Source organism: Simochromis diagramma, unplaced genomic scaffold (genome assembly GCF_900408965.1).
Source record: "Simochromis diagramma unplaced genomic scaffold, fSimDia1.1 OVJJ01000497.1, whole genome shotgun sequence".
Lineage (NCBI taxonomy): Eukaryota > Metazoa > Chordata > Actinopteri > Cichliformes > Cichlidae > Simochromis > Simochromis diagramma.
The window spans coordinates 169,756-193,300 of record NW_024386912.1 but is presented as its reverse complement, the minus strand read 5'-3'; the positions used below and the strand labels follow the sequence as shown (position 1 = coordinate 193,300).

At 44.6% G+C, this 23,545-nt stretch overlaps 2 protein-coding genes across 6 annotated transcripts; both read left to right on the top strand.

Moving 5' to 3' along the window:
* The first annotated feature begins 268 nt into the window (after positions 1-268).
* Positions 269-18,064, top strand: lin7b (lin-7 homolog B (C. elegans)). Of its 5 annotated transcripts, none has more exons than XM_040036292.1 (6): positions 269-682; positions 6,307-6,425; positions 7,155-7,226; positions 8,476-8,685; positions 10,076-10,239; positions 17,505-18,064. In XM_040036292.1, exons 1-6 carry the CDS (start codon positions 607-609, stop codon positions 17,524-17,526), a joined length of 663 nt encoding a protein of 220 aa, XP_039892226.1. In that variant the 5' UTR covers positions 269-606; the 3' UTR covers positions 17,527-18,064. The 5 variants fall into 5 exon arrangements, with proteins under 5 accessions (XP_039892226.1, XP_039892225.1, XP_039892227.1 ...); XM_040036291.1 differs by having other exon boundaries at positions 10,076-10,262; XM_040036293.1 differs by having other exon boundaries at positions 269-841; positions 10,076-10,262.
* A 747-nt stretch (positions 18,065-18,811) lies between these two features.
* Positions 18,812-20,827, top strand: LOC120736292 (protein arginine N-methyltransferase 1-B-like). The gene is made up of 4 exons (XM_040036294.1): positions 18,812-19,256; positions 19,363-19,513; positions 19,999-20,120; positions 20,193-20,827. The coding sequence occupies exons 1-4, from the start codon at positions 19,167-19,169 to the stop codon at positions 20,274-20,276; spliced, it is 447 nt and encodes a 148-aa protein (XP_039892228.1). The 5' UTR covers positions 18,812-19,166; the 3' UTR covers positions 20,277-20,827.
* Positions 20,828-23,545: the final 2,718 nt, after the last annotated feature.

Here is a 23,545-nt window from a genome sequence, read left to right as displayed (position 1 = left end):
TGAGTTTGGTAAATGTGTCCCGATGAGCGTCCTGTCAGGTTGAAGATGTAGTGTTGTGGCAGTTATGAGCTCTTCTGTTTATTCCTTTTTATTGATCTCCTGCTGTTGGTAATATTTGCAAGGACATTTTAATAAAGATGTGACTTAAAGCCAGAAAGTTTCACGCCATTCACTTTGCATCCTTTGTCCACGAGTCTGTGCCAAATGTTTTATTTCGTAGTCTCCGATCAGTTCTTACAAACCTGTCACCCCAGACCAACAAGGCCAGTTACAGGATATCCAGAGCACATGTAGCAGTGCTCTATCAGCCTTTCAGCTGGGTGATAAATATTAAAAACGCCCATCAGACAACAGCAGATACTGCAAGTGTGTGAGGGATGTCCTTTGTTGTGTCAGTGCGTGGAGCACATGAGTCCTGCGTAGATGACATCGCTGCTTCGCGCACTGAAGCCGCAGCTGGAGGAGAGCTGCTGCGTCAGGTTGTAGTCTCGGAGCTCCACTCACGATGCTAAGCAGGCCGTGGGCAACGATGGGCCACGCACTGCTGTGAACAACATTAATCGGCCATACGAGGTGTTCGTTGGATCAGTGTGCACTGAGTCCGCGATGATGTCCTCGTACTACCACCCGGCTAAAGAAGCAGACATGGCGGCCATGACAGAACCGCTGTGCCTGGAGAGAGGTAACGTAGCTAGCAGGGTAGCTAACCCTAACCCTGGAGAGAGGTAACGTAGCTAGCAGATGCAGTGTGTGTGTGTGGGAGACGTGCTCGCACCTGGAGCAGTCTGATTCCACAACAAAGGCGAAACGATGATCGTTGGCTTGTCTGATGCATACAAAGGTACCGATGTACACGTCCCTGGGCCCCGCCTCCGCTCCTACACTAACACGTTTGTTTGCTGTGGTCGGCTTCTTTGGGTTTTACGGCACCATCTCCTGCGTCTTTAGCGGTATGGAGCCTGCATGTGTAGAGCTTGGTTGGGCCTAAAATGCTGAGTATCCATCAGCGCATGATCCAGTCGGTGAGGAGGATCGTGTTCGACGTCTGTTAATGCACACAGACCCTAACGACACAAGTTAATAATTTAACCACGACACAGTTTAGATGATGTGCGGAGCAGGGGTGACTAGGACGTAACCTTTAGGGGGGCTCGGTCCCCAGTGCCACGCCTACCTCTCAGTTACTGTGAACGCTGCTCGCAGACACGTTCAGTTTTTTAAACTCTTTAATAGCTGGGTTTCATTTGACGTAGACGTGACGTCGACGTAAAGCGCGAAATTTGACTGGAGGGCGGAAGTGAAAAAGATCAGCGCAAAATCACAGACAGACAGTACGCAAAATGCCTTTGTCCTGTTGTGTTTACGGATGCTCCAGTAGGTCGACCCGAGAAACTGATAAACGGTATTTTAGGGTACCAAAAATAGCCCAACGAAGAGGAGAAAAATGGAAAATTCTAACCGAAAAACGTAGGAAAAAATGGATTTTAAATTTACGTTTACAGTCGGGAGGAGCAGAGTCTGCCAATGCCCGTGTCTGCAGCGACCACTTCGTCAGAGGTAATGTTATGTTTGCAAACGAACTTATTAGCATTATGTTGTCGTTAAATTCTCGTTTACTTAGTGCTTTTAAGTTAGTAGTCTAATATTGACTTGATTGGGACTATAGGCTGCCCAAGTGCTTTGCAATCACTTCTCCATCCTCCTTTGCAATTACCCAAGTCTTCAGAGGTGTCTCGTTAGACCTCTGAGAATGGTTTACCTTGAAACAAACAATTGTCACTCTAACGAAGTCCTAAGGATTTGGCATGTTTGTTGACGTTAAAGCCGCTAACGCTAACTGTTAGCGTGTTTAAGATAAAGCAATATAAGAACAAACACTCACCCTTGCAAACACCAAACTGTATCCATCACGGAGACGTTTTGTTCCAAGGTTGTGGACCCACCCGCTGACAAAAAAATTGTACGCCTCCAGACTCTTGAAAGCTTTCATTTGCTGCCTAGTGTAGTAAGAAGTCTGGAGGACCAAGTAGTTGGTGATATCCACAGCGTCGATAGTAGGCAAATCCTTTACTTCTGTGGTGTATTCGGACATTTTCAAAGAATACGGATCACGTCCGATATATTTTTTAACTATCTGTTTATATCTCTCCCGAGAAACGGGGTCTAAAGTTGCACAATAGCTGCTCTCCTGACTCTCCACAGTGTCCTCCATGTTTACTTCCGCCCTCCACTCAAAAATCGCGCTGCCTCCGCACGTCATCAGAACCACGTGACTGCAACCCAAGTATTACAACACCACCTTCAAAAGCAACCCTCCTTAGTGGGATGACCTGTTGTAGTGTCAAAGATAAATAAATTAGCCCATGTTTTCAATATAATACACAGGTTCACACTGGTAAAACTGATCAAACAGCCAAGGATGAAGCATCAAAAGTGTGTGGGATACTGTACAGTCTGTGCTACATATACCTGTATACACATATGCTGTGGATCATGGTGGTGACATTGTGCTCTGGGGATGTTTTGCTGCAAGTGCTACTGGTATATCCACACAAAGAGGATGGAGTAACGTCTTCAACTTAACCTCAAGTGAAGAAAACTGGATGTTCCAGCAGGACAGATATTCCAAATACTCATCAAAATCGGTTTTGGAATCATTAAAGCAGCTTAACATCATATCTGTATAGGTTCTCAGTCATCCGGGTCACGGTAGTCTAAGGAGCTTGGGGAAAAATGTAACTGGACTTCTTTAAGTTTCTTGAAGACGTCTCATCTGAGAAGCTTTGTCAGTTCTAAGACTGGGTGGACAGCCCCAGGTATCTATCCCAGTGGGTGACCCACTATCATGTGCTTCATTACATGAGTCAAGGTGTGAAATGGGTGCTTGGATCCTTAATTAATATTTAATTAAAGGTATAATTCCTCTGTTCTTCAGTCCCGTGTGCAAACACAGTGCAGTGAAGCTGCTAAACGTTTTGTTTTGGTTTTTATACCTGACCTGTCCAATAGTTTTAAGAAGTAGAATCATCGTCTGACTACTTGGTTGTGTCAAAAATATTTGCTTTGCCGAGAGGAGCGCTATAGACTATAGGCTCCTCATGTTAGTCTTTTTATTTTATATTTACAATATTATCTGAGTGGTTATTATTCTGGAGCTGACGGGGTGAGGGCCTCGTTAGTGAAAGAGAGGAGAGGAGGTAACATAAACACATTTTGCAGACCTCTTTCCCCCTTATTTATAAGAATGGTCAAAGAATTTATGATTTCTTTCAGAACTACTTCTTCTGTGAAGACTGCCAATGATCACCCTACTATTAAAACCATATATATATATATATATATATATATATATATATATATATATATATATATATATATATATATATATATACACGTACATATACATAAACCCCTCATCGGAGCACTAGGTGAGTGGCTCCGGCAATTTTTTTTCTTTAATCCACCACTTGCCCCTGTGGGCAGTTTATCCTTCAAGCTCGGGTCCTCTACCAGAGGCCTGGGAGCTTGAGGGTCCTGCGCAGTATCTTAGCTGTTCCCAGGACTGCGCTCTTCTGGACAGAGATCTCCGATGTTGTTCCCGGGATCTGCTGGAGCCACTCGCCTAGCTTGGGAGTCACCGCACCTAGTGCTCCGATTATCACGGGGACCACCGTTACCTTCACCCTCCACATCCTCTCGAGCTCTTCTCTGAGCCCTTGGTATTTCTCCAGCTTCTCGTGTTCCTTCTTCCTGATATTGCTGTCATTCGGAACCGCTACATCGATCACTACGGCCGTCTTCTTCTGTTTGTCTACCACCACTATGTCCGGTTGATTAGCCACCACCATTTTGTCCGTCTGTATCTGGAAGTCCCACAGGATCTTAGCTCGGTCATTCTCCACCACCCTTGGGGGCGTCTCCCATTTTGACCTCGGGACTTCCAGGTTATACTCGGCACAGATGTTCCTGTACACTATGCCGGCCACTTGGTTATGGCGTTCCATGTATGCCTTGCCTGCTAGCATCTTGCACCCTGCTGTTATGTGCTGGATTGTCTCTGGGGCATCTTTACACAGCCTGCACCTGGGGTCTTGCCTGGTGTGATAGACCCCAGCCTCTATGGATCTTGTGCTCAGAGCTTGTTCTTGTGCTGCCATGATTAGTGCCTCTGTGTTGTCTGTCACATCCCCATTGAGTTCCTGATGAAGGCTCTTCTAGGCATTCCAGGATCCAGGTGTGGGGCATCGAGTCATAGGTCTCTTTGTAATCAATCCAGGCAGTGCACAGGTTGGTCAGACTGGTCTTGCAGTCTCAGCTAACTGCTCGATCTACCAGTAGCTGCTGTTCATCTTAGCCACTATGACGCCTGACAGGAGCTTCCACGTGGTGCTGAGGCAGGTTATTGGTCGGTAGTTGGAGGGGACCGGTCCCTTCTGGGGGTCCTTGAGGATCAGGACTGTCTGGCCTTTGGTTAGCCATTCCGGATGTCTCTCTGGTTCATCTGTGCTGCCAGACGCTCATGGAGTGCAGTCAGCTTCTTCAGACAGCAGGCGTGATCCATGCCAGGTTCTGGTGCTGTCCAATACTTTATACTGGAGACCCTGTCTTTGATATATGTCACTGTGATGGTTACTGGACCCTGTTCACATTGTCTAGTAGATCTTCTGAGGGTACTTCATGTAGTCTTGGTTAACCAGATACAGAAGATCCAGGTTTCAAGCTTTACCATGATCCTATTTTTCAGGATCAGTGCACTCAACAATCCTTCTTCCATCGCACTTGGGGCGAAGTACCCAATCTCGGGTGGGGGTGATGAAATCTCACCCCTTTAAACTCCCTTTCAACAGGAAGGAAACAGGAAGAAACCTAGCAGAACCAGACTCAGGGAGAGGCGCCATCTGCCATGACCGGTTGGGGTGAGAGAAGGAAGACGGGATAAAGACATGCTGTGGAAGAGAGACAGAGGTTAATAATAAGTGTGATTCAGTGCAGAGAGGTTCTGGATCTCTGTCCAGAAGAGCGCAGTCCTAGGAACAACAGAGATGCTGTGCAGGACCCTCAAGCTTTGGTACTGTATAAATAAAATTGAATTGGTATTTGACAAATGGGAAATGTAAAGCTTACATGTGAGTCCTCGTGTTTTTAAATTAGGTTTATACATGTGATGTGTCTGTTCATATGGAGAAATCTGCTGAGAAGCAAAATAGGCTGTTATTTAAGTGTTGCTTGCAGGATGAACAGGTTAGCTTGCTGTACTGTGATGGCTCTACACTAAAGAACAGCGTGTGACGGGTGCACAGTACCTGTGGTGCTTATGGTCAGAGTTAGGTTACATCAAGTGTAGCAGGGATTAGTTAAGCTGATGATGGTGAGATTCATTCCACCTTCATGCTAACTTTATATCATCTAGTATAAAAACAGCATGAGCAGTGTACTGTCAAACATCTGCGTACGTCTTGTTCAGTTCGGTCGTGTAAGTCCACAAAGAGCAGTAAAACTCAGAGCAGCAGCAGCATGTAGCTACTGGAGCGCTCAAAAGAAAGTGTAGTGATTTGTAATTCTTTTCCCCATACACTAGTTTGTGTACTTAAGTAGAGAATGTGTGTGCCTTTGCCACCTGTGTTACAGTAGGTGTGAATCATGCCAGGGCCTGGTGCCATGTACCAACTCTTCATGCTTCAGGCCTCGTCCAAAATGCTCCATATTCACATTTTCCAGTAGAGCTTCAGAGGGTTTAACATCGTGTTGGTAATCACCCCAGGAGGGTCCACGTTTCCAGTTTAGCCATGATCCTTCCTCTTGGTGGGATCATGGCCTTTAAAAGGCCGAATGTGGATTCATTGTCCTTTTCTGTCAGGTAGTCTCCCGCCATCATGGTCTGGGGTGCTTTTTCCTTCAGTGGAGCTTCAGGAGGTGCAGGGGCGTCAAACAGCTGCTGGCTGTGTCCAGATGTTGCAGAGAGCGTCCCTCATGACTGAGGGCCCTCGTCTGTGTGGTAACCACTGGGTTTATCAACAGGACAATGCTACAGTACACAATGCTGCAGGACAAGAGACTTCTTCTAGGACAATAACATCACCCTGTTGGACCATCCTGTGTGTTCCCCTGATCTAAATCCAACTGAGAACCTTTGGGGATGGATGGAAAGGCAGTAGATGCCTTCATGCGGCTGTCTTCACCACTTGGAGAAATGTTCCCACTCACCTCATGGAAATGCATCCTGTGACTGTGGGAGGGTCTGTAGTGTCCACAGACAGTGTTGTGTTGCTGTGTTGTTAATCCTTGCTTGTGTGTGTTGTGGGTTAGATGTATGCAGGGTGATCGAGCTGCTGGACCGGCTGCAGCGGACTGGTGAGCTGCCTCCTCCCAAACTGCAGGCCCTGCAGAGAGTCCTACAGAGCAAATTCTGCGCTGCCATCAGAGAGGTAAAGTGCCACGGCCCTTTTAAAAGAATGTTTAATAATCTTTTTCCTAATGTCCGGTGCATAATGTGAGCATTGTCACGTCCTCACAGTCTGTTTAAAAGCAACTCTTTTCATTTAATCATCTCAGACTTTTTTAAATGACCCATGTGAGAACATGTGCACTGTTTTCCTTTCTTTTTGGACATTTTTCTCTTTATTGAATGGTGGCGCAGTGGAGATGGACGATACGCAGTAACCGTGGATTGGACTCTGACCTGGGCCTCAGCACACTGGCCGTACAGCCTTCAGTAGAGATTAGTACATGAGCTGCTCTGCCTCCTGAGCTGCAGCCACATATTTAGCCTCCAATCAGTGAAAACTACACTTTAAGTTTGAGGCCATTTACTAAAATCTGATGCTGAACGAGCAACCAGCCACCACGCTGGCGTTCTTGGCAACACTTGCATTTAAAAAGTTAAGTTAGATAACTAATGACTGTAACAACTAATGACTTAATGAATAACTAAATAGTAAAGAAGATAACAGAAAGTAAATAAGTGTGAGCCTTGAAGCTGTTATCAAAGACTGACTGAAAGCACATGGTGCAGTTTCTTATATTTAGCTAATAATAGAATTTATCATGGATGTTTGCAGTGTTATCCATTGTCTGTGTATCTACTGCACTGTGTGATGCTACATCCCCATTACACTCCAGTCTGAGCCACCTTTGCTCTGCTTTGTTGTCCTTAGGTTTACGAGCAGCTCTATGACACTCTAGACATTGTTGGAGGACCAGAGGTGCGAGCCCAGGCAACAGCCAAGGTATTACAAATGACAAAGCAGCTTTATGTTAGAGATTTGGGCTGTTTGTGATTGCAAACCACAGCAGTGTTGTAGTTCTTAGACTACGACGCTCTGCTAATGCCACTGAGATACTGAGAACAGAGCAGTATGCATTTGTTAAACTGATAAATATGTTTTAACAAAAGTAGTACAGTTAAATGGGATTAACAGTGCAGCACTCCTGCAGTGCTGGAATATGGTGACCTCTGTCATAAATGGACTGATTCTTATGCAGCGCTTTTCTACTCACAGCTATACAACAGGCCTCATTCACCCAGTCACACAAGCACTTCCTTCTATACTTAAGTGCAAACTAATCTACATCCACACTCCGATGGATGCATCGGTGAGCAACTTGGGGTTAGTATCTTGCCCAAGGATACTTGGCATGCAGACTGGAGGAGCCAGGGATCGAACCAGCAACCTTCCAGTCAGTGGCTGATCTGCTCCACCGCCTGAGCCACAGCCACCCCATAAATGAAAGGTTTGCACCAGAGTGGCAGAGTGTGGAATTAGTTTTTGCTCAAAACAAGTGAAGATGTAGTGATCGTGCATCTCCCACTGAAACAGTAGGATGCATAGTTGAAGGGAACCTTGAAATGCTACAGATGAATGCAGCGTTTAATACATGAATTTGCACTGAAGAATACCACCTGACATCCTTCCAGAGTTTGCCTCTGACAGATATCTTTGTCTCCTTAAGCCTTTGACCTCTAAAAGCCTGTCACGGTGCCATGTGAGGATGAATGCTCGGCTGGTTAGCCGGCTCCACAGTGTGCTCTTCCTGACGTCTACTTTCAGCAGTTTGAAATGCTGAGCAACTTCATGTTTTGTGTCCTTACTCTCTCTGTCTGGGTTTTTTCTTCCTTTGTTTCCCTTTCCTTTCCTCTTTTCTGGCAGCTTTTGCAATCAGAATTTACTATTGTTAGAAACATATTTGCATTGCTACCACGAGCTGTGGTATTCCTGCTGATTCCTCTCTGTGCCCTGCTCATGTATTGAGCCTTTATCAGTTACTCAGATTGTCTATAAACAGTCCCACATTTAACACTACCACTGTGGGAAAATAGCTTGTTTTGTATTGCATCCTTTGAATGCAGCATATGTTTGTCCTCCCACCTGTGTACTGTCAGATCCTCTGTTTTGTGTAACACATAGAGGTAACTGGAGATGTGATGTGAAATAGAACTTGTTGTTTTGCTCATCATGTGGTTTCCTCTCTGATTAGGCCACAGTGGCAGCCTTTGCAGCCAGTGAGGGGCACGCCCACCCAAGGGTGGTAGAACTGCCCAAGACAGAAGAGGGACTGGGCTTTAACATCATGGGTGGAAAAGAGCAAAACTCTCCCATCTATATCTCAAGAGTCATCCCCGGAGGAGTGGCTGACCGCCAAGGTGGGCTGAAGAGAGGAGACCAGCTACTTTCTGTCAATGGTGTGGTAAGAGGATCACAGAAGCCCACTTACAACCTGCTGAGGAGAGGTGCACACAGCGTGAAGACCAGAAGCAGTCACTGAATCCTGGAATTATTTTAAAAGTGTTAACTACAAGTATTTATCCAGTTTCAAGACCCCATTTAAAACCATTGTCTGTAGAATTTGTAAATCCAAACATAACACAAGAACATCTCTTCATATACGGCACATTTACACTTTGTTTTTAGGTCAGGCGCATCAACAGTCACATTTATTATCATTTCTAGTTCATTTTGTACTTTATGTATGTTCAGTAGAACATCTACATAAATATACAGCATCAGTATATTATAATTGATATAAATAATTGATACTGTTTGATTCTAATTGATTCGTTTAGCCTACCTGTTGGCCTGGATAAGGTGTTGCAGGGGTCAGGTGCAAAGTGTGTTGGGTGGGGTTCGGGGGCCATTCCTCCTGTCAGGTCCCTCCAGATCTCACTGTTGTTCCCACTGGGACAATGGGACGACAGACTCAATACTCTGAGGACCTCCTTAAGCCCACTGATGCGTCTCCTGTAGAAGCAAAGGCTGGGGACAGGAGAGACGACTCATCCATCACTGAGGTGGTTAAACACCTCCGTGGTGGCTGGGCCTCTGGGGTGGATGAGGTTCACCCTGAGTTCCTAAAGGTGTGGATGGTGCAGTGTTTCTTATGCTGACATGCTGAGAAAGATGTAGAGGATCCGTGCAACAGCTTTAAATTATTCCTAAATGCAGTGGAGAAACTTAAAAGACTGCTCTTAACCTACAATCTCTACCTCGTTCACTCACCTTATCCAACATTGATAGTGAAGGTGTTAAAGATCCTCCATCAGTCACTTTAATATGACTCAGATGTAACCATAAGAACAGGTTAATGCCAGTTCTACCTCTCAGGTAGAACTGGCTGCCAGCCCACATCACTGGGAGGTTGGAGAGGTACTCTAGCCATACGTGACAAGAGATGTGAAAACATGAGAGTGTATCCATCTCTCTAAAATGAAGGAATACTGTAGAAGTGCATGTCAGTGCATCGTCATAGCTGAAACAGGTTAGCACTGTCCTTTCGCTCCTGGAAAGGGTTGATAAGAAGTCATTCTTGTTTCTCTCTTCTGAACGGAGCAGCTTCTGTCCCCTTCCAGAACAAAATGAGTGGGTGTGCATCAGAAGTTAATGAGGGTGATCTCTGTCTGTACAGCTTACCAGGGCAACCCTCGGAAAAACCCACAACCTATTCCAATCGCTGTCAAACCACTTAAGGGTAGAGGGGAGGTCATCAGATGTTCACTTTATGGGTGAAAGAGTAAACGTAGTAGGAAGAAACGGCTTCTTGTAGCATGTCAGACTTTTGCTTTGTGTTGGTCTTCATGCAGAGTGTTGAAGGTGAGCACCATGAAAAGGCTGTTGAGCTGCTGAAGGCTGCACAGGGATCAGTCAAGTTGGTGGTCCGCTACACCCCGAAGGTGCTGGAGGAAATGGAGGCTCGCTTTGAGAAGATAAGGAGCGCCCGGAGACGACAGCAGCACACCAGCTACTCGTTAGTCTACAGTCAGCATGTTTGTATGTGGTGTGCACCCATACATATAATCATATGTTTGGATACACACTGCTGTTATCCTGAGTGTGGCAACTAGTCAGCTGCCCATTGTCAAGGACAGTGGGCAGTTTTTCTGTGTTTACACAATACACCACCAGTGTAAATAAAAACATAATTTGCGCATCTAATAAACTCTTAGATTTTATTCACAGAACACAAAATACATCTCAAATGTTTAAAATTAGATGCATATGAGATTGAATTTAATTCAGTGGAATTTTATTTAAACAGCGACAAATCACAATAACACGAAGACAATAATACAGCAAAAAACCCAACAATCACATGACCCCCTATGAGCAGCACTTTGGCGACAGTGGGAAGGAAAAACTCCCTTTTAACAGGAAGAAACCTCCAGCAGAACCAGGATCAGGGAGGGGCGGGGCCATCTGCTGTGATTGGTTGGGGTGAGAGAAGGAAGACAGGATAAAGACATGCTGTGGAAGAGAGACAGAGGTTAATAACAGGTATGATTCAATGCAGAGAGGTCTGTTAACACATAGTGAGTGAGAAAGGTGACTGGAAAGGAAAAACTCAATGCATCATGGGAATCCCCGGCAGCCTACGTCTATTGCAGCATAACTAAGGGAGGATTCAGGGTCACCTGGTCCAGCCCTAACTATATGCTTTAGCAAAAAGGAAAGTTTGAAGCCTAATCTTAAAAGTAGAGATAGTGTCTGTCTCCTGAATCCAAACTGGAAGCTGGTTCCACAGAAAAGGGGCCTGAAAACTGAAGGCTCTGCCTCCCATTCTACTTTTAAATACTCTAGGAACAACAAGTAGGCCTGCAGAGCGAGAGCGAAGTGCTCTAATAGGGTGATATGGTACTACAAGGTCATTAAGATAAGATGGGGCCTGATTATTTAAGACCTTGTATGTGAGGAGCAGGATTTTGAATTCTGGATTTAACAGGAAGCCAAAACAGGAGAAATCTGCTCTCTCTTTCTAGTCCCTGTCAGGACTCTTGCTGCAGCATTTTGGATTAGCTGAAGGCTTTTCAGTGAGTTTTTAGGACTTCCTGATAATAATGAATTACAGTAGTCCAGCCTGGAAGTAATAAATGCATGAACTAGTTTTTCAGCGTCACTCTGAGACAGGATATTTCTAACTTTAGAGATGTTGCACAAATGGAAGAAAGCAGTCTTACATATTTGTTTAATATGTGCGTTGAAGGACATGTCCTGGTCAAAAATGACTCCAAGGTTCCTCACAGTGTTACTGGAGGCCAAGGTAATGCCATCCAGAGTAAGAATCTGGTTAGATACCATATTTCTAAGATTTTCAGGGCCGAGTACAATAACCTCAGTTTTATCTGAATTAAGAAGCAGAAAGTTAGCGGCCATCCAGGTCTTTATGTCTTTAAGACATTCCTGCAGTTTAACTCATTGGTGTGTGTCATCTGGCTTCATGGACAGATAGAGCTGGGTGTCATCTGCATAGCAGTGAAAATGTATGCTATGTCTTCTAATGATGCTGCCTAAGGGAAGCATGTATAATGTAAACAGAATTGGTCCTAGCACTGAACCCTGTGGAACTCCATAATTAACCTCAGTGTGTGAAGAGGACTCTCCATTTACATGCACAAACTGGAGTCTATTAGATAGATATGATACAAACCACTGCAGTGCAGTACCTGTAATACCTACAGCATGTTCTAATCGCTCTAATAGGATATTATGGTCGACAGTATCGAACGCTGCACTGAGGTCTAGCAGGACAAGCACAGAGATGAGTCCACTGTCAGAGGCCATAAGAAGATCATTTGTAACCTTCACTAAAGCTGTTTCTGTGCTGTGATGAGCTAGGGCTGCTCAATTAATCGAATTTTAATCACGATTACGATCTAGGCTTTCAACGATCATTAAAAATGACTGAGCTGATTATTAGCCCCTCCCTCATGCTTTACTCTCGCGCTGCTCCGTGTGGTAAATCAAGCGCACCTCTCTCCATTTCCAACACGCATCACAACAATTAAGAGGACCCGAGGGAAGCTCGGAAAGCTGAGCAGAAGTTATCTGGAGAGGAGAGTGACTGCCGTTGGTTGAAAAGAGGTAAAAAAAACTTCAGTGGTGTGGAAACATTATGGGTTCAGTCAGACGTGGATCAAGTAGACACAGTGTGTAAACTTTGCTACAGTGTCGTAGCTGCACCACAGAGCAACACTGCAAAGTTCACTAAACATAGATGTTTACATTTTTCATTTATTTCTTATATTGCAAACATTTGCACTGTTATCAGTATTTGCACACTATTTTATATTATTTTTTAAAGTCATTATTCAATACGTTGTTATTGTTAACCCTTTCAAGCCGGTCAGAGCAGCACGCTCCGTTTGGTGTAACTATTTTTAAATCCCTGTAGAACCTGAACCGCGTAAGCTAGCGCAATATTTGTTTTGCATATGAAACTGGAGGAGTTGTACTTACTTCTTATGCCATCAGCTTGTCCTCGGTCACGGTTTCCTTCCACATATAGCTTTGCAAAAATCGCATAAAAAGCACTTGCAGGAACAAAAACATAATATTCCAGAAACACGCTTTGCCGATCCATCAGCTGTTCGTAACACTTCCCACATTGAAAAAGACGTCAATGCGAACTATCGCATTTCCTGCCCGAAACAGGAAGTGACGTCATTTTCACGGAAAATGTAGTTTTTTACTTGTAGGCCTTAAAAGCCTATACTGGTGTTTTTATAAGTCATGTTTGACTCTATACTTTTCTGAATAGTTGCTGGGATGCTTAGAACTCAAATTGCACTGCTGGAAATAGTTTATTTTGATGCACATGCTGTTTTCTTTGCAAATTTGCATCATAGGATTGTTTTTTTGTTTTTCCTGCAGTATATAAAAATTGGTGTATCTCCAAAATAAAACTATGAAGACACTCAAAATAAATTTCCTGTTGTTGTAAACTATTTTTGCAACTTTTTTGTATTTAAAGCTTTGAGGGATAAACCTCTTAAATTTCTCCAAGTAGAAATATATGTAAAAAACAAACAAAAACGATTTTCAATTTTTTTTGTAGTTTATTGCACTTTTTTGCAATTAATGTAGTTACTATGGACTTAATGCATACATATTATTAAAATATGAGCTATAACAGTTGTATTGATGTATAGCAACTTGAAATGCTCCCACAAATGGCACTACAGCATATAAAAAAATAATATAAGCTCTGGCGGACTTGGTTCTATGGTAGGTCTTAAAGGGTTAAATAAATATCGTCACATAATCGAGATCTCAATTTCAGTGAAAATAATCGTGATTATCATTTTTGCCATAATCGAGCAGCCCTATGATGAGCTCTGAAACCTGACTGAAACTCTTCAAATAAACCATTCCTCTGCAGATGATCTGTTAGCTGTTTGACAACTACTCTTTCAAGGATGTTTGATATGAAAGGAAGGTTGGAGATTGGCCTATAATTAGCTAAGACTGCTGGGTCTAGAGATGCTTTTTGAGTAAAGGTTTAACTACAGCCAGCTTGAAGGCCTGTGGTACATAGCCGATCATTAGAGATAGGTTGATCATATTTAAGATCGAAGAATTAATTAATGGCAGGACTTCTTTGAGCAGTTTTGTAGGAATGGGGTCTAAAAGACACGTTGATGGTTTGGAGGAAGTAATTATTGAAGTTAACTCAGAAAGATCAATTGGAGAAAAAGAGTCTAACTTAACATCAATGGTACTAAGAGTAGCTGTAGATAATATTACATCTGTGGGATGATTACTGGTAATTTTTTCTCTAATGATAAAAATTTTATTTGTGAAGAAGTTCATGAAGTCATTACTAGTTAACGTTAAAGGGATTGTTGGCTCAAAAGAGCTTTGACTTTTTGTCAGCCTGGCTACAGAGCTGAACAACCTGGGGTTGTTCTTATTGTCTTCAATCAGTGATGAATAGTAAGATGTTCTGGCTTTACAAATTGTTTATGTTTAAGTTGTTTGTTGCTGGTTTTTAGACTGCAACTCTGCTTCCTGGTCCCAACTCTGGATAGTCATATTTTGGGGGGTTTAATAAATTTGTCCATATTTCTAGAAATGAGAGCTGCTCCATCCAAAGTGGGATGGATGCCGTCTCTCCTAACAAGACCAGGTTATCTCCAGAAGGTTTGCCAATTATCTATGAAGCCCACATCGTTTCTGGGACACCACTCAGACAGCCAGCAATTTAAGGAGAACATGCGGCTAAACATGTCACTCCTGGTCTGATTGGGGAGGGGACCAGAGAAAACTACAGAGTCCCACATTGTTTTGCAAAATGCAATACCAGTCAGGTTAATGACCTCAGTGTGTTATCCAATCGGTCTGCCACATGTGATAACACCACTGTCTTTGTTAATCTATTAAACATTCAGACACTTATGAGCAACAACCATCTAATCCAGCATCTCCTCACCAACCATAAGTTAGACTTTCCCAGCTTAACTGAGACATGGCAACAACCCCATGACTTCTCTGAGGGTTGTTTACATCTGTGGAGCTTGTGGAACTGGGCAGGCAGGAGACTTACCAGTAATGTTTGGCTAGAAGTGGAAGGAATGTGGGCATGGGGAGATGGGAGTGGGTCAGCTAAGCCTGTCAGAGGTTTCATGTGTTTGGCCTGGGAGCAGGTCAGCAGTGACTTAGCGCACATACAACCCGTCTGCACCAATTACATGTTGGCTAAAATAACACAAACACTTTATTTTCTTTTAGAAATGATTAAGCTACCTAACACTCGGAAAGGCAAGCCGTTTCCTTCATGTGGACTTTGACTGGACTCAGCTTTTTGTCAGACTTGGGGACCATGCAGTCTTTTGATGTCACATTTTCGGATTGCCTTGGATTGCTTGGAACCCAGCAGAGTAGGTACTAAAAAAGTACCTGGTAACATGTGCTGTGACCTAGTGGAAAACCCTAAAAACATCAAGCCGACCTGAGTAGGTACTAATGAAAAAGGGCTACAAATCTTGCAGGAGCAGGTTGGTTGCTGATGCTGTGGGCAGAGGCAGGTGGCTAAAAATAGACAGGGGGTCCCAAGAATGCTAGCAGGATGGAGGGTACAACTGATGTTAGTAACAAAATTAAGGCTGGAGTGAACCAGTGGAAAAGTTTTAACATCGTTAAGAACCAAGAAGGTAAAGAGCTGGACTTGTGAGAAGTGTGGCAAAGTTCTTGTATTTCATAGTTTCACATCGCTGCTGTTCAGTGACATCTACGTGTGTGTTTTACACTGGCAGGATGAAAGCTTTCAAAGTACAGACTGCTGCATGCATTTGTGATCTGGATGGAAAAAGCACGAGTTAATAATAATAGGTTTAAATGAGCCGCCACTGGCAGCCAGATTGAAAAAATCGTCCTGCACAGGGCTCTAGTGCAGAATGGTCCAGCCAATGCCCCCAACCTCCTCCCCACTACCCCTCTGTTGAACTTCTGCCAAAGATCTTGCAGACTGAGACATTTCCAGAACACCCACACTATATGTTTGGGCAAGTCAGGCCTTTCCAACATCCTCCCTTTCAACAAAACCAAATCATTCCCTCCCATTTATGTAGTGGAAATGTCAACAAGCGCTGTGTGGCAGGCAGGAGTTGGACCCAAAATGCAGGCTCTCAGACTCGAGGGATGAGCTCAAAATCACAGCTTTATTGGCTGGCAAGGAAGATGCATACAAAACAAAGCCACACTGGGAACTCTAAGTTCAAGAAAACACAGGGAGCGAGTAACACAGCAATGAGGGACGACGCGACACTGACTCAGAGAAACACAGGACTTAAATACACTGGGAAATAATGAGGGGAATGAGACACAGGAGGGGAGCACAGCTGGGAGAAATCAGACATAACCAGACCAAAGGGAAGAGAAACTCAATACATTCACGTAGGACACAGACCTTCAAAGTAAAACAGGAAATGTAACACAGACGCGGACTGACTAGGGGAGACAGAGCAACTAAGAAACTCAGAGACCAACATAAAGGAGGCACAGAGGGCGGCTACTAAACACTCAGAAAACTAACCAGAATACAAGAAACCCAAACTAAGATACTAGACTATAGAACAAACTGAGGCAACAAAGACAACTTAGAACATGCAACATAACACAAAAACCCTGAGACACAAGAAGCTCACAACACTGGGTCGGGAGCTCCAGGATCCTGACAGGAAATGTCCAAGAAAACCACCAAAGATAAGACAATCTGGGAGGTATAAAATAACTTCAAAGCTGTTGTGACAGAATAAAGAACCCACGCACAGCACTGTAAATTGTCTTTATTTCCAGACTGTTGTTGTGGCAGCGGTCCAGCTGCCCTCCTCGTTCTTCATGCCACACACAGATCTCTCTTCTAGTCTCGGTCTTTGTGTCCTTGGGCAAGACACTTCACCTACCGCCTACTGGTGATGGCCAGAAGGGCCGATGGTGCGATGTGGCAGCCTCGCTTCTGTCAGTCTGCCCCAGGGCAGCTGTGGCTACAACTGTAGCTGCCTCCACCAGTGTGTGAATGGGTGTGTGACTGGGTGTGTAAAGCGCTTTGGGGTCCCTAGGGGGGACTAGTAAAAGTGCTATACAAATACAGACCATTTACCATAGCTGTGGAGAGTCTTAAGGTCATATCGACACGCCCTGACAAAGGGGATCATTCCCCGTACATATGGGAAATGTAACGGAGTGGTGAGATAGTCTGGATGTGATAGAGAACTGGTGGCAGTAGATGGCTACCCCTCCTTGAGCCCATTTCTGCGGATGTTTGTTGTTAAAATGGAAATGTTCCTGTTCCTACTGTCACCAGCGCTTGCTCATAGTCAAATAGGATTTGTCCATCTGAAACACGAATGTCCAGATACCAAGTACAAATGGAGCTTAAAGGATCGGTTACTGGATGCTTTTTTCCTTATTTTTCTCATGCAACATGTCAAAGAATTACATATGTATCAAGTAAGCAGTTGGTGTATGACGAAGATACTATAGGTGGCACAAATTGATCCATCCCTCCATTTCAGGGGCAGCAGTCTAAGCAGAAATGCCCAGAATCCCCGATCCCCACACACCAGGGATACTCAAACCAGCATAGACGGAATATCTCCAACATGTCCTGGATCTACCCTGTGACAACAACATAGCTGCTTAGATAAACCTGAATAACAAATAGGGTCTGGCTGATAGACTGTGTAGCTGTGGTCATATATCACCATGTAGATTAATGCATTCTTTCACCTTCCACAGATCTCTAGAATCCAGAGGCTAACCGGCCCAACGCCTTCATCTGATTTATCATCCAGACCTCCCGATTCTTCTGCTCCAGCAGGAAGAAAGACCATGGATGGAAGCAAAGAAGTAGTCAACCAACAGCTGTTACCTGAGCTGAAGCATTGAAACCTGCAGTTTAGGATCCTCGTGCCACTTTCTTAGACAAATGAAAAATCTGAGCTAGCTTGTAGTCAGAACGTGCCTGTAAATTTCTTTTCCCAGAGTGATGTCCTCCTGAGCATCCTGTTACATACGGCCAAATATTCTCTCTGGTGTGTAGCTTAATCGGAATCTAAACTGCACATCCTCAAGTGTTTTATAGTACACTGCATTTCTGATTAGAGTCCACATTCTGCAGTAGACCTCGGTAGCAGAAAAAAACATTTCCCAGGATAGACCCAGATAGAAGGCTAAGTGTTGGCATTTGTGAATGGCTTGTTCCATTTTGTGAAATTGTTGACATTTTTTTGTATTTTATTTTTTGTCTCTATATTTATTGGCAAATTTCCCATGAATTAAAGTCAGTGTAAAATTAATATTCTTGCATTAGTATTCTTTTATACTGCGTAGTGCTCACACTCACAATCCTCCCATAACACAAGTTTGCAGTCTCACATAATTACACAATCTAGAGCCAGTTTCTTGGAATGCCGATAGACCTGACCATTTCTTCCCAGCGCTTGTTTCCATCCCTGCTAACCTCATTTCTTCAGGGCTGCCTTTACTACCCTTAATGATTTCATGGTACAGTAATTCCTGACAACTCAAGGATGGGAAAGCCATGCTGAAGCCAGTTTATATTTTGGACAGGACATGGGACATTTATTCAGAATGAAACATTAGTATAGGCGGGTAACTGGACTGGTATTTAAGAAGTGTTTTCTACTCAGTTTGAGCACTCGAAGCACATTCTGCTGTGAGGCTTATTCACCCAATTGCACACATTCACACAGTTTTTTAAATCTATACCTAAGTACTTTTATCTCTGATGGATGCACTGGGAGCAACAGTGCTTTGAGTACCTTGTCTAAGGATAGTTGATACTTCCACAGAAGGAGCTGGAGATTGTTCCACTGACCATCTGATTGGTAGATGAATTGCTCTGATACCTGATCCGTGGCCACCCTACATCCCGGGAAATGGAAGTGAGAAATTAATTTGTAAATAGTATGTAACAATAGAGATTCCGTCCCCCCGGTCAAGCCCCTGCACCTTCATCAAAGGTCACAGCAAGAACCGGTTTCATGAGCCCAGTTTGACCTTTTAGGTTCAAACTGTCATCAGCATGTAGAGTCGGATATACAGCGATGAGTGTAAAACACTGCACCGGCTCCTTTTATGCTTCACTGTGATGTGATTATGAAAATGCCCATCAGATTGGATCCACTCTGTAATACAAGCTTGTGATGGTGCCGAGTTCACGCTGTGCTCCAGTGTTTGTAAGCGTACACTGTCAACGTGGTTATTAGTCTGCTCGCCATTAGCAGAACGTCAACAGGACGAGGTGAGCCGAGCACAGCGCTGTGCGTGACAGACGCTCAGAGCGGTGACCCGTCTGTCAGAGAGGACACTGTGGACCATTGTAGCTGTAACCTGGTCTTGTCTCTGTCAGGGTGGGAGAATGTGTACGGCTTTGATATGTCCTGCATCAAGGAGGTGGCGATCAAGGAGCCCCTGGTGGATGTGGTGGACCCCAAGCAGCTGGTCAGCAACTCCTGTCTCGTCAGGGTAGGTGGATCGTTCTCTGCTCCTTGAATGGATGTGGGACAGGCAGAGGGTGGATGAAGCTGACCTGAAACACTTGGTCTGAAGGCATCTTGTCTTTTTTGTCTAGGAGGTGGACATCTACACGGTGAAGGCCGAAGACCTGACGTTCACGTCCCCGTTCTGCCTCCAGGTGAAGAGGAACGACTACATCCACGCGTTGGTTACCTACTTCAACATCGAGTTCACCCGCTGCCATAAGAGGATCGGCTTCTCTACCAGTCAGTGTGCCTGCTGTCTTTACACTGGTGTCCCAGTATGCATGCTTTCTACTGCCCTGATAGTCACTGCATGAAAGCAGGTCTCATACCTGAATGAGTTTACAGCGTTGGCAGGATTGTTGCTCTGGGCGTTCTCAGGGTTCACGTACTTCATCCACATACTGAACATTTCATGTTCTGTCAGACGGGACCCACTGACCCTCCTGCAAACGGCGGCGGGTCGTTGCTGTTGTACAGATTGTTCACCACTGTGAGCTGACATTAGTGTCTGCTTTGACAAATTCAGTTTTATTTATACAGCAACGAATCCGGGAGGAGAAGCTCACATCTCAGCCTGCAGCCAGAATTAGCTTTACAGACACATGACTACAGGTGAACAGGCGAGGGGTGGTCAGCTGATTGGAGCCAGTCAGCTGAACTGTGTGACACACGGGCGGGTTAAAATAAAGGCTGGTGTAGATTACCAACGCTCTGTCTCCCGACAGGCCCAGAGTCTCCTTACACCCACTGGAAGCAGACCGTCTTCTACCTGGATGATTACCTGACTGTGAAGACTGGAGAGGAGATCATTGGCACCGTCAGCATGAAGCCAAATGTCAAGAACAATGTAAGCACGGCTCGGCCGCTCTTTGCTTCGATTCCGTTTGTCTTTGTGTAACCTGACCTGCTGTCTCTGCAGAGGGACCTGGACTTCACCATCGACGTGGACTTCAGGGGCCAGCTATGTGAGATGTCAAAGACGCTGGAGTACAGGATGCGTTAGACGCCTTTCCCTCCGTTCCTGTTTTGTCATTAGTAGAGGACAGATACAGAGTCTGAGCGATAGTCTGACGCTCCCGCAGCAACATTTTAAAGACATCACTTGTTCAAACATTAACAGTATTTAAATGGTTTTTGTGGCTTTCAGTTCCAAGTGCATTGGCGTGGTGCTTCATTGTCATATACACTCAACAAAATGTATGTTAGCATACGAAGGTTTGTCCCAACACCTCGTTGGGTTCTTTGGGGTTCTGTTTATTTTGCATGGGAGAAGTTAACACAGACGCAAACTCAGCCTGTCCTTCATTGAACGGTAACCATGGCGTTGGAAAGGACGCTGTTTGTAGATGGTTGCTGGACTGATTCTTACTGGACTTTTAGGCCACACCCCTTCAGTTCCACCTTTCCTCAGCTTGAGAGCAGTGTGTCGATGGTAACAGCTGTGTTGGCACTCTGCACAGACCGCTCTGACATTCTCAGTTTTCTCTTTTGTATTGTTTCTGGCTGCCACTTTTTCTTTTTTTTAAAAATAAAATTCATAAACTGTACATCTAACTTTCTGAGTTGTGACGCTCTCCCAGCATCTTTGTAGAAAATCTCACCAAACAATGAATTGTTGCTTCCATGTTCAGGTGTTTACTGCCCTGAACAACAGTTCTTCACATTTTACAGCACTCTGTGGACTCTCATTACATTAAACATGACATGTTTGGGCCTTGGGTGTTGGACACTCTTAAATTGATTTAGGGACGTTAGAGATGAGGCCAGAAACTGTTGGACAGATACTGGTTAATTGATCACAAAAAAGTAGGACTTTATCGGTTGGACCGTTAACTTAAATTTGTCGAAATTGTTTAGGCGCTAAAGCTGACAGATCTGACAGTCACGCCAGTGAAGCTTAAGACCCTTAATGAACCGAACATCAACTCAAAATAAGCACAGATATGCAATGTGTATAAAATAATTATAACTGCATCTGAAATACAAGGTTAATATGATAACTATGCATAAACATCTTAAGGCCATCTTAAAGCTGTCTGTTACATTGTTAAAGCAATGATCACACTGCAGATTATATTATGCTGGTAAAATACTTTTGTTCATCCCCACACCATGAAGTCTAGAAGTTTAAAGGAAGTAGCGTTGGTTACTGTTCCAGTGAAAACACAGGTTCTGATCGGTGCCACGTTCTGGCCCGCATCCTGAATTCAGACGTACGAACTCTGAATATGGGAAACAACGTTTGGGCTCACGTGGTTCTCGTGCATGCAGAAGAGTCTGTGGGGGACATGGGGTGAGTCGTGTGTTAAAGCGCTGTCAGAGAAGATCTCAGTATATAATACTCGAGTATAACAAACACTCACCCACATGCTTGATGCTAGTCCCGAGTTGGTCCCTGCTGCCTCAGTATGTATGTGCACGACTTGTGTAGGCGAAGCGTGGAGAAGTGTTGTATAAAGAGCTTTGATTGCTCGGGTAGGATAGAGAGGTGTCACATAAACAGTGTCAGCGTTGTTTATCAGCTGGTTCAGTCCCAACTAAACTGTCCTACATGAAGCCTCTGATGGGTAAGCACGAATGACCACAGACCTTCAGCATTGTTGTTTCACCATGAACTGGCCACCATCAGGTGCTCGCCGCGAGAGCCAAGGAGCAGCTGCAGAGAGACGAGCTCACAACACCCCATCACTGATGGAGCGCGTTTAGTTTGCTGACCAGCCTGTGAAATACTGGGAGCCTGATCACATGATAACGTAACCAAACTCTGGATGCTGCACAGAAAAACAGCATGGCAGCAGTGCAGTTTGGGGGCAGGACCATCGGGCTGGTTTTTAACATTCAGCTGCTTCATATAACTGAAGGAGGGAAAGACGCTACGAGACCGTCTAGATAAACATCCGCTGCCATCGACCAGGATGATGAAGGTGAAATGAGTGAACGTGTCATCAAACAGCCGAGGTTTGAGTGTATAGACGGGTCCATCACATCATCACTAACAAAAGCTTTGGTGTGAACTCTCACTGAGTTTGTACAATACTTATATCAGAATCAGAAAGGGCTTTATTGCCAAATGTTGAGCAGGTTTACAACATTAGGTACTTAGTGCAAACATACTGTCATATAACGCTTAAATAGACATGAAAATAAAAATGAGAATAAGAATTAAAAGTGCTAAGTAGATAGATAGATATATACATGATATATACATGAGTGCAGGTGGTGATCAGTGCCAACATGGAATGATGCAGTGAACACAGCGTAGGGTCATGTGTTAGTGGCGGGGACAGTCATACGGTTATTGTTCATGTGTTCAACACCAGAGGGGAAGAAACTGTTCTTATGGCGAGAGGTTCTGGTGCGAATGGACCGGAGCCTCCTGCCTGAGGGGAGCAGGTCAAACAGACTGTGTCCAGGGTGAGAAGGGTCAGCTGAGATCCGAGCTGCACGCCCCAGTGTCCTGGAGGTGTACAGGTCCTGCAGAGATGGGAGTCTGCAGCCAATCACCTTCTCAGCAGAGCGCACAACACGCTGCAGTCTCTGTTTGTCCCTGATAGTGGCTCCAGCGTACCACACGGTGATGGAGGAGGTGAGGATGGACTCGATGATTGCGGTGTAGAATTGCATCATCGTCCGTGTTGGCAGGTTGAATTTCTTCAGCTGCCTCAGGAAGTACATCCTCTGCTGGGCTTTCTTAATGATGGAGGTGATGGTGGGCTCCCACTTCAGGTCCTGAGTGATGGTGGTACCCAGGAAGCGGAATGAGTCCACAGAGGTGATGGGGGTGTCAGTCAGGATGATGGGGGGGAGTGGAGCTGTGTGCTTCCTGAAGTCCACAGTAATCTCCACTGTCTTCTGGGCATTCAGCACCAGGTTGTTGTGGCTGCACCAGGACACCAGACGTTCAACCTCCCTCCTGTAGGCAGACTCATCCCCGTCCGAGATGAGCCCAATAACGGTGGTGTCATCTGCAAACTTGATTAGCTTGACAGACTGGTGGGTGGAGGTGCAGCAGTTGGTGCACAGGGAGAAGAGCAGAGGAGAAAGAACACAGCCCTGAGGGGAGCCGGTGCTGATGGTGTATACAGTGCTTTATATTCATATTCCTTTGAATAATTTAACTTCTGCATGATTTATCTGAAGTTTCTAAACAACAAACCAAAACACAAATGGTCAGGTGTGTGGGCCTGAAAACGTGGGACAGGTTAGCTGGTATAGATGGCAGCACATATTCATTGTACAACTAACATCATTCTCTCATATATGCAACAGCTA

What these genes read in the sequence shown, in the direction of transcription:
- lin7b (XM_040036288.1), top strand. Translation starts at nt 6,156, where the DNA reads ATGCCTTCATGCGGCTGTCTTCACCACTTGGAGAAATGTTCCCACTCA. An exon ending in GAGCCCAGGCAACAGCCAAG is followed by an intron (nt 7,227 to 8,475) that starts GTATTACAAATG and finishes CTCTCTGATTAG; the next exon opens with GCCACAGTGGCAGCCTTTGC. An exon ending in TACTTTCTGTCAATGGTGTG is followed by an intron (nt 8,686 to 10,075) that starts GTAAGAGGATCA and finishes GTCTTCATGCAG; the next exon opens with AGTGTTGAAGGTGAGCACCA.
- LOC120736292 (XM_040036294.1), top strand. Translation starts at nt 19,167, where the DNA reads ATGTCCTGCATCAAGGAGGTGGCGATCAAGGAGCCCCTGGTGGATGTG. An exon ending in GAGGATCGGCTTCTCTACCA is followed by an intron (nt 19,514 to 19,998) that starts GTCAGTGTGCCT and finishes GTCTCCCGACAG; the next exon opens with GCCCAGAGTCTCCTTACACC. An exon ending in AGCCAAATGTCAAGAACAAT is followed by an intron (nt 20,121 to 20,192) that starts GTAAGCACGGCT and finishes CTGTCTCTGCAG; the next exon opens with AGGGACCTGGACTTCACCAT.